General features: G+C 34.1%; 1 protein-coding gene across 3 annotated transcripts in view; it reads left to right on the forward strand.

Annotated features, from left to right (window-relative positions):
• Nucleotides 1-11,432, forward strand: part of LOC117124757 (zinc metalloproteinase nas-7-like) — a 13,698-nt gene continuing 2,266 nt past the window's right edge. The window contains exons 1-6 of one of the 3 annotated variants that reach the window (XM_033271075.1): nt 1-163; nt 2,163-2,313; nt 8,084-8,221; nt 8,709-8,832; nt 9,410-9,566; nt 11,026-11,323. In XM_033271075.1, the coding sequence (XP_033126966.1) occupies nt 2,226-2,313; nt 8,084-8,221; nt 8,709-8,832; nt 9,410-9,566; nt 11,026-11,323 (805 nt within the window). In that variant the 5' untranslated portion in view covers nt 1-163; nt 2,163-2,225. Of the gene's footprint in view, nt 164-2,059; nt 2,314-8,083; nt 8,222-8,708; nt 8,833-9,409; nt 9,567-11,025; nt 11,324-11,432 lie in introns of those variants that run through there. The other 2 variants (XM_033271078.1, XM_033271077.1) reach the window with 2 other exon arrangements.

Genomic DNA, 11,432 nt, shown 5'->3' on the forward strand with positions numbered 1-11,432 from the left:
CCAATCCACATCATGCCATGATGAACCTTTGATATGTACTTTTGCTAGGCTACAAATAAGCTATGCCAACTATACATTATTATAGCACTGGGCTGCATCTGGCTAAGGTTAGTTAGAAGTGAATCGTCACAAACAGAACACAATGTGTACTGCCAGTTATTTAGTAAGTAGCCCATAGTTGGATATTGGTCCATAATTTTACTTATCATTGTCCCACTCCCACACGTGTCTGAATGTAGGATGATCCCGCATTATGCTTGTTACCTCCATGTAGGCCTAATGAGGTAATAGCATAGCCCTACACTGATGTTTTGTCTGTCTGCCTTTTCTGTCTGTTTAAAGTAGGATTACGCAAAAAAAAAATAATAATAATTAATATCATAATTTCAGTAGATTTGTAAATATTGATAAGAATAATGGATTAAAGTTTTGAGTGAAAAGGTCAAAGGAGAAGTTAAGGTCCTTGAAACTTATCCCTCGAGTAAAAAAAAATGGAATCGTTCAAATTAAACGCCCTGCGTGCATTAATATTCAGGCACGTGGGTGGGTGGAGGGGAGGTATTATTATATATGAAGTGACTGCACTTTTAGAATTTTAGTATTTATTTACATTTTATTCTTTGTGTGATAGCTGTCTGTGATGATATAGGCCTACATATCTTAGAAATGTCTTTACCGGCTGGGGACGCCGTTAAATAATAGCTTTTGCGCGATACACTTTTTGAACAGCCAAAAGTAAGTTTTAGTTCACACTCGAGCAACGCAAACGCAAGTAAGTAAATTGCTTTGATGTGAACCAAGCTTTAGTACCAGGTTACCAGCATCGGAATCGAACTTACGAGCCGGTGGGAAATCCTAACTTCCCACTAACCGACGTCGCTTCCACACCCAATGCACCCATGGAGTTGATTTTCATTTTAGGCAGTACGTATGTAGTTCTTCCCCCTGTTAAACTTCCTTATATAATTCATCTCAACAACTTCCTCGTCAAAATATTTTTGCCTAGACAAATTATTTCCTGACTATAAGATGCGCTTATTGTTGTCCTCAACTTTCACATAAATTTCATGGGATTAGTCATAGCTAATTTGCATACAAGTACGAGCAAAATTTATACAATTTGAAAGTAACAACACTCCCTACGGCCATGATTTACAAAAACATACATTAATGAATTATTCGAAGTGATAAATCCACGTCTTGCGTCATCGAAGCTCAATGTGAGATGTTAATTGTTCAATAATAGATAGGCCTACAAAATAATAACTAGGTAAGGTAGGCCTAAACACCGGTTTAAAATAGGATTTGTAGTTCTAAAGTATGGCGTTTGTGTTGTACGAGGTTGGGGTTCCAGTCCTGCGCTCACATAATTCTAAGTTTGATGAATCAACGCAACACAGTGGTAGTCCCACTTTGCAAGTCGTACTTAACATTTATCTCACATTGGAATCCATGTTTTAGATACGGTACCTAAAGATAGGCCTATAGGCCCTACTCATTACCCAGTATATAATTTGATTTGATAACAATAACATGTAAGGTTGTACAAACAATGGCTAGGCCTAGACGTAGGACTAATGATAATTTAATGTTTACTGGAACGGCTAAACTGAGAAAAAAATAGGTGTGTGTACAAATAATGCAATAATAGCATCGTGGATTAACATAAATTTACTGATATTACGTCTTACATTTATAGCGGAAATGTATGTAATTTCTGGAGTGATACGCGCGTATTATGGCACTAAGACATTAACCTCGGATTCTACTTAATCCAATGTCTTCGTTATAAAGAACTTCAGAATAATGCATATTTCTTGAGCGAGAGCAGCGTCATTCTCAACCGCTGTAATTTATCAACCTGTCATGTTTTAATGATGTTAATTGCAAATTGTCATATATTATTTAACTCACGACCGAATACAGTCTACTTCTTTAAAAATATGCATAACTTTCTTAAAATGTTATGACGTCAGAATACAAATGCTGAATGACTAACATGACTGTATAGAACCTACCCACCGCTCCTCGTGGATAACTCAATCCAATTGGCGTCCGCCAGGAAGTTTCCGCAAGGTATATAAGATGACATAGCTTCAACTGCCGTCCAACAACAACATTGTCACCGTTATTCATAATTGTCGTAACCGTTGATTTCACAGAGAAACTTGGAAGTAGCTTACTAAGAGAATAAGAATAAAATAGTTGTTTGAAAACAGGAGGATATGATGAAGCTTAGCGTGTTAACATCAACCGTCTGGTGTGTTTTTTCGATGGTATTCTGTCAACTGCAGGCAATTAACCATGGTGAAGGTAAGCCTACCGATTTTACTAATAAAACAAGTTTTCTAATTTAGCCAACATAATTAATTTAGAGTTGCAACCAATTTACTACGGTATACAGTAAGTCTAGTAATGACCACTAAATTATGGATAATCTCGACACAATTAGAGGCTATAATATACCAACGGATATCAATGAATACATCCAACTATTATTATTAATAGGCCCTATAGACTTCTGAAATAAAACAAATATTTGTGTAATAAGGTTGTCGCGTTATGGGTAATGCTCAGTGTTAAGGAACGTTTTTGATAACAGAACGAGTCTCAGTTTCTGCTGATATGTTTTAAGTTTTAGGCCTCCTCTTGAAAGACAAAACAAAAAATAAAATGTATACACTCCCGCCCCTGCCAAAGCCAAGTATATCTATACCATTGTCTCTTCTCACTCTCCTGTCGATCTATCATTGTGACTGCGAATTGTTCTCATTGTTCGCGTCGCGTTCTTGATTTGTGATCCCGGACGAATAGATATTGTAAATTTTTGAATTGTTTTGCCTGCATAAATCGAGTTGATATATAGATCAACGCGTTTCTTGTAACCATTTTATTCGTACTACTATTTTTATCATGGTATGTATAACACAAATATTGTCTGTGGCGGATGCAGGATTTGGCGGTAGGGGTTGCGTGAGGGTCCACCTCACTGCCACCACCATGGTTGGGTCTGAGGGAATAGAACATTTTTAGAATAGGGGCCTCTTAGGCGCGGATCCAGAGTTTTAGCTCGGTTTCCATAGAATCGCTCGCCCTATCGGCGACAGTCGTGGTTTACAGACGAATCGGGGTGCCTTCCCGATTGCTAAAGGCACCTAGCAATGCACCCTGATTCGTCTGCGTCTGCAACACAATCGGAAAAGTTGAACCAGGTTCAACCTTCCCGACAACTGTCGGCGACTGTCGCCGATAAGGTGAGTGATTCTATGGAAACCGAGCTTTACCCTGACTATCGCACATATGGGGTCCCTGAGTAATGTTTGCTTGTTCCGTCGCTTTTATTCCGGGACTTCTATTGATGAATGAATACATACTGAATTCATAATTTTCCCCCATTTTACCATGGACAATTAATAAATTGCGATGATGAAGATGATGATGGTGTGATGATGATAAGGAAGAGAAGGAGGCATCGTATCAGGTGACGACAGGCTCCTGTGCAAGGTTAATAACAGCACTTTGATATGAATGTCAACAGAGGCACACATTTTCCAATGCACACAATCGGACAACAGCAATTATCTACAATTTATATAATCGGTACTTTCTCTACTGTTATGAAAATATCATATATCTAAAAAAAATACGTTATATGCAGGCTCGGAAGCGGAAAGTTTAACCTAAAATTGTGATATATGTTTCATGTTGTTTGTTGAATGGTCTTTAATTATTCTAATATGACCACAACATAAAGGAGAACACTTTGTCACCTACAAAGTTCAGACCCATATACATTTATATTTCCTTAGGTCTAAATCATAACAAAGTCCGCTCTATATCCATTTTCAGGAAATTATACATTTTATGCATGCACCGACGTAGGAATTTTGTTTTATGTTGTTTGTTGAATGGTCTTCTTTAAAATATTACAGTCTAATATGACCACAACATAAGGAAGTCCATACCGTAATTGTTAATAATAGTTAATAGATAGTACAGAGAATTATCACAATCCTCATACACATGTTAAATCCAATTTTGTTAAAAAAGTAAATAAAAAATTACGTTTTCTGTGCACGCGCCGACGTGGAATGATTAACCTTATAATTTTGTTAATAATGCGGTTCTAGAATTTTATTTACATAACGAATTGAGCCGTATGTTGCTTTTATACTGAAAACTTCTCATTCAGACTCTTTTTAAATTTTTTATTTTATTTACATAATGAATTCAGCCGTATGTTGCTTTCATACATAAAATATGGTGTTTTTGATTTTATAAATAAAATTAAATCAACAAAGTTTTTTAACTTGTTATTTATTTCTATGCATTACTGACGCGAAAAGCCGGGGATGGGTGGGTTTATTATTGTCAAGTTCCTATATTTGTGGTTGTTCTGTCAAATGGAAAACAAAATAGTGTTAGATGAATACGGTATGATCCAACCTGGGTTTAAATTAACTTAAAATTTATCGGCGACAAAAATATGTCGGCGACAGTCGCCGACAAGGTGAGCGATTCTATGGAAATCGAGCTTTACCCTGACAATCGCACATATGGGGTCCCTGAGTGGGCGGGGTCATAGTAAGAGAACGTAATTCTTGCTTGTTCCGTCCCTGAAGACTATTTTAGACCATGGGGCTGGGGGAGAGGTTGTTTGTGGTAGTTCTAGGGTTCTCCTAGCTTCGGAAAGTTTTGTGTTCTAGATGCTGAGAAATGCACTTAACGTGCATTACGAGATTCTATTGATGAATGAATACTCACTGAATTCATACTCACTGAATTCATAGTTTTCCCCCATTTTACCATGGACAAAATAATTGATGATGTGATGATGATAAGGAGGATAAGGAGGCATCGTAGCAGGTGACGACAGGCTCCTGTGCAAGGTTAATTAACAGAGGCACACATTTTCCAATGCACACAATCGGACAACAGTAATTATCTACAATTTATTTAATCAGTAAATGCTAAATCCAATTTCAATAAAAAAAAAAAAAAAAAAAAAACGTTTCCAGTGCACGCGCCGACGTGGAATGATTAACCTAATAATCTTGTTAATAATGCGGTTCTAAAATTAATCTTTAAAAAAAATAATAATAACGCATTTGTACCGCCACCAGTTGGAAAAGCAATTAATTATGCATAAATGTCTTCTGTGATTGGTTGATTGCCAACATTTCAATACTTAGTGGGTGGGCGGTCGGATATAATGCGTAGGCCTAAAGGATAACGATAACGATATAAAAGCTAAAAAGCAATTGTTCATATAGAAAATAAAAGAAATAAGAGAAGTTTTTACACTAGAACGATTCGATAACGATTTATCAGTTATGCGATAACAACATATTTTGACAAATCAAATCAGATGACGTCATAATCATGGGAAAACATTAAAGTCGTCGTAGTAGCAACGATTTTATCGTTTGTCCATGATTATGACGTCATCTGATTTGATTTGTTAAAATATTTTGTTATTGCATACACGATAAATCGTTATAGAATCGTCCTAGTGTAAAAACTTCTCTTATTTCTTTTGTTTTCTATATGAACAATCGCTTTTTAGCATTTTTATCGTTATTGTTATCGTTGAAGTGTAAACAGGCCTTAACTCTCATAATTTCATATTTTAAAAAATAGTGTATATGATCACGTCCCATGATAGATTACATCCACAGGGTGCCCCTAAGCCAAAATTTCAAAATTGAAGAAATTGCGTTTTTCCGAATCACGACAGATAAGATTGAGTAGATTAGGCCTACTGGTTAAAATGTAAAAATTTTAAATTTTATTTTAAATCACAGAAAATCACAAATTTATACTCAGTACATTCTCGACTGTCTTGGAAATGTGGACCTTATCAAATTTGGTTGGGTGCGTTATACACACTCTTAGTAACACCCCACCTACTGGACGGGCCTTGAAACTTTACATTTTACTTGCCAATTAATGCAGTATTATATGCTTATCAGATATCTTCTAAATTTCTCAGTATTTAAAAAAAAATTCTTTTTCTATTTCCAACGCTGTTTGATTTGAAATTTACATACCATTCACGTCGTTGCTCTTTTTTCCGTGTTCGTTTTCAGTCTCTCAGTGCTCGGTGGTCATTTTGACTTTCTTTTTAGAAGTACCGTACTGTATCAAAGTGTGTTCGTAAGTTTTAAGCTCTAGGTCTACAATTAGGCTACCAACTCCATTAAAGACTTGGTTTTTGTTTTGTTTTGTTTTTTTGGTTTTTTTTCGAATGCTATTCGTTAAAATAATGAAGTAATAATTAATTAATCAAAAAGTAATAATTAAAATAATTTTATTTAAAAAAGATTATTTTGTCGATATATTTTTGACTTTAATTTAGGTAGGTGGCATTTCTGACAGAAAGAGTTGGAATTCGCCAGACCACCAGGCACTGCTATCACTTTATATCGGTGCGAAGAGGTCTGGATCCGCTCCTGCCTCTAGGTGCCCGGATTTGCACTGTCATACCTTACAAAAATACAATACAACAATTATTTTTCTTAATAACTTTTAGGGGGGTGCGACCGCACCGTCTGCACCCCTCTGCATCCGCCCCAGATTGTATGTCATTTTGTATGTACAATATCTTTATTTGTTTTTTGTTGTTGTTAACCTTTCGCCCCAACATTGTGGTGTCTTTTGTTGTGAATTATTTTACATTTTAGATAATCATAATAATAACGGTGATTTAACGATGATGTTATAATTACCACGCAACTACACCAAATAAAGAAAATGAAACAAATTATATTTTTATACAAATTTATCCGAGTGTTCAATTGATTTCTTGAAAACTGCCATATTAAAGTCTCTATTTTAACTTGGCAATTAAAGAAAAACAAATAACGATCTTTTAGGCATTTTTCTGAAGGGGATTTTCATAAAAATTGTGAGAGTCCAAACATATTAGCCAATTAACAAGTATACGAACGCAACCAAATAATACAACGTTTAATTTTAACGTTACAGACGTTTGATATATAATATATATCTTTCTATCCAGAAGTGATTAACACAATTATTAGTACTTTAAAAAAAGATATCTGATAGATTTTTCTATCTTGCAAATATCTTTATTCTTAATATTTTAATTCTGAAATAACTTACTTTTTGGAAATGTGGTAATGTAAATTCCCAGTAGTCTACAAAGTTGTCAACTGGACGATATTTAGAATACCCATTACCCAGTTACAACTCTGTAAAAGTTTTACGTTAAAATAATTTTGTACAAAATATTTTGAAGTAATTTCACAACTAAATAACGTTGCAACGTTATGTTGAGGTTTTTAAACAAAGGCCTACCTTAACTACAAGGTTCATGAACGTTAAATTGTGCTGGCAATGTCTTTCCAAAATGTAGTTCCATAATGAAGTATTCCACCGTGACCATCCTAACAAAATTAAATCAAATCAAATTTTTGACTTGTTTTTACCAATGTATGTGCATTCATGTTGCTATAGTTTTATTAATAATTCATACCTGAACATTTAACTAATAAATACAAATATATTTTAAAAACCTTTTTATATTATCAGAGAAAGTGAATTAGAATTCACTCCTCCTTGATTAACTTCATTTTATTTTACAAAAAAAAAAAGATGATCCATTACAACTTGTGAGATTCGTGCATATACTGTATGCTGTTATCTATCTGAAGACGAAATAGAGTGAAATATAATCATAATTTTTAATGTTTCTAGCTTCATCTTAACAGCAATAATATACAAAGGGGGTATACGGATGAGCCCTGTTGGTAAAGAAAAATCTAACCATCATTAATTATTAGTTATAACGCATATTTCATATCAATTAGGATTTTTTTGATGATGAATTCGCCAAACCATCGTTATCTTTACATTTTATTACTTTACTATACTGCTTTTGTTCTCGTTAGCATTATTTTTTTCATGGCTATTGCTTGCTTATATTGTTATTGCTATTGTTGTTATTTTATTGTTATTATTGTTAATACTATTGTTGTTATCGTCATTATTATTTAAGTGCAGCACGATAACACTTTAACAATCTACAGTTAATGATATTTTTATGATTTCTTTTGTTTAGATATGCAACACCGACTTGTCGGTATTAATCACCTTGATACACTAACACATAATCAAGTGAATAAAAGAGCGACGATTAAACCAAAGAAAAACCTGTGGCCGGCAGGAAGAATACCTTACATACTGGACCCAGACTTTAGTAAGTTGAAAAGGGGTGTGTAAAACAACGAAAGTGCATTCGAAAGGCACTTTTGACGCGTAAGATGGTGAATAATTGAGCCAAAATTTCAAGCGCATATACATTGCTTTTGTACCTTGTATACGATAGTGATTTACACATGGTACCGCGATTTCTTAGTCTTAATCTTTTCTCGTATGGAAAGCGCTGGTACGACTATTTTTTCATTTAAAGTGATTGTGTGCGCATAGTGCCTAAAAACATTTGCGCATGGTACTACTGTTGAAATGTAATAATTTGCGCGTATCACCATTTCTATCAGATTGCAAATAGAAAGGAGATATTTGCATTTACAGACACATGTGGTTTTTCCCATATCAAAACTGTATGTCATCGAAATCTCATTACGGCCCACGAAATATGTAATTTAAACTGTTACCATAAAAAGTACTATTCATTTTCAATAATCATTAACATCATTTTTTGTTACTTTTGTTGTCATTATAAGGCGAGGAAAAAACACGTAATATACATGAAGCCATGCAAAATTGGGAGAATCGAACTTGCATAAGGTTCGTTCAACGAGAACCGGATGATCAAGATTACGTATACTTCGAAGAACACCATTCAAGGTATCGTTAATCAATTATTTTTATCATGATCTATTGCGAGGTAGGGCCTAATGCATTTACAGATATTTTCATACAAATGCATACATGTTTTAAAGTGATACCGTCATGAATTGATGTTTTGTTATAAATCAGTCCAGAATTAATCGTTTCTTATGTATATATGCATTTTCATTTAGGGGTGGCGCCAGTGGGTGGGAGGGGGTTGTGGCCCATCTGTCGGGAAATTACCCTGTCGAGGAAATGCTGACCCCACCGCTGTTTACAATCAACTTTAACGAGTATAGGACTCAATCTGTGAAAACAATGCTTCTCATTGAAAAATAGACATCCATGATTTTCAACCATTCCCTGCGACGCAATGTGTACACATTTATAATGTAAACGCAGCGTAATATAGTGTAGGCCTACTCATGCTTAATGGGCATTGGCTAGTTAAAGAGCAATAATAATGCCTGGGCATGCCACAATAGACGCTCATTACTGACAGAGATTCGTCACTGAATATTGTATTTGTCGATATTAACAACTTTGACATGATAATCCATATTGAATGAATTGTGTCTGAATTTTCTTATAGGTGTGAAACAAAGACTGGCCGCACTAGAGGAAAACAGATTACCTATTTAGGCGCATGCGCACGAAATGTTGGAAATATAATGCATGAGCTGGGACACATAATAGGATTTTACCACGAACAGGTAACTTACTATCTACGTGAAAAGTTTTATAAAAAGGTGTGAATTCATATTTCTACAGAGAGAAAACAAGGACGGGGGCACTGGTTTCAGTATTATTCTTTAGTTATTCAATTGTGTAAAGTAATCAAAACAGGAAGGGAATATTGTATTGCACCATCTTTTCCCACAAAGACTTCTCTTAACTACTCCATAGGGGCGTTATATTTACTTTGGAAAACTATAATAAATAATTATTTACAACTCATATATGTTAATATATTAGACTCAGTGTATTTCGTTTATATTGAAAAAATATGAATATTGAATATACGAAAATTTAAATTATTTTTACTATTTTTAGTATTATAGTATCATTAATGCTAGAGATAATATTATTCTAGAGTAATGATTTGAACCTAAAGGTACGTGGTACCCGAGACTTTTCGTAACCCGTTTTTTTTTTAGTGATTCTGCCTCGGACTTTTCTTTTTACTTGTAATGACGTGGTTATGAGAAGTTCCGAGTTGACGAATTTTCTGTCATTCAAAAAGTACTGAACAGAAGAGGGAGCCATTACTTTTCTGCAAAAAACTAAATGCGTGAATTCTTAAACGTCTAATGCATAAAGTAATCAAAACAGGAAGGGAATATTGTATTGCACCATCTTTTCCCACAAAGACTTCTCTTAACTACCCCATAGGGGCGTTATATTTACTTTGGAAAACTATAATAAATAATTATTTACAACTCATATACCGGTATGTTAATATATTAGACTCAGTGTATTTCGTTTATATTGAAAAAATATGAATATTGAATATACGAAAATTTAAATTATTTTTACTATTTTTAGTATTATAGTATCATTAATGCTAGAGATAATATTATTCTAGAGTAATGATTTGAACCTAAAGGTACGTGGTACCCGAGACTTTTCGTAACCCGTTTTTTTTGTAGTGATTCTGCCTCGGACTTTTCTTTTTACTTGTAATGACGTGGTTATGAGAAGTTCCGAGTTGACGAATTTTCTGTCATTCAAAAAATACTGAACAGAAGAGGGAGCCATTACTTTTCTGCAAAAAACTAAATGCGTGAATTCTTAAACGTCTAATGCATTTTTATACCAATATTAACATCTAATTGTCAGTGTTCTACAATCAGTGCCAAAATTGCTAATATTCCCAGTTAGGCGTATTAGAATTCATACTGTAAGAAAATATGGTGGCCTAAAGAATAAACAATAACGATTGTGATTAATATATAGGAAAAAGAAATATTTTACGGAATTGCTAATTTATCAGAAACTAATAGGGTTAGCTTACAAAAAACAAAATTTAAAAATAGCCAATTTAAAAATCGAGACCCTTATACAAACATTAAGACAAGAAATAAATATCTTTGTATTTTTGTATTTCTAACTGTATTATATTTATGATTAGTAATATATCAGTTGAAAGCTACAAAGTAAACAATTTATCTTTACTGCTTAAATAGCACATTTGATTTCATTCACCAGAACCGTCCAGACAGGGATAAATATATAAAAGTACTTGTTGATAATATTGATGCGTCGAAACTACCAAATTATCGAAAATACTCCAGAAGTGAAACACGAACAATCGGTTTTGCATACGACTATGAAAGCATAATGCATTATAGTAATAACGCGTTCTCAAATGGTAATGGACCGACGTTCAAGATTAAGAAAATTGCATCTGGTTTTAACTTCACAGTGGGCCAACGCAGACGAGTCAGTGACCTAGATGTAGCCCAAGTGAGAGAAATGTATAAATGCAACAAATTATCCGTTAACGGTAAGTTGATCAATATAGGCAATGTTCAAATATAAATAATATAATAATAAGTAATAACGCTGAAGCATAAAAGTTCGATATTGCCAGCCAATATCGTACTATATATATA

This window comes from Anneissia japonica, unplaced genomic scaffold, assembly GCF_011630105.1.
Source record: "Anneissia japonica isolate Jap-2015-1 unplaced genomic scaffold, ASM1163010v1 scaffold1764_len714935_cov166, whole genome shotgun sequence".
Taxonomy (NCBI): Eukaryota; Metazoa; Echinodermata; class Crinoidea; order Comatulida; family Comatulidae; genus Anneissia; species Anneissia japonica.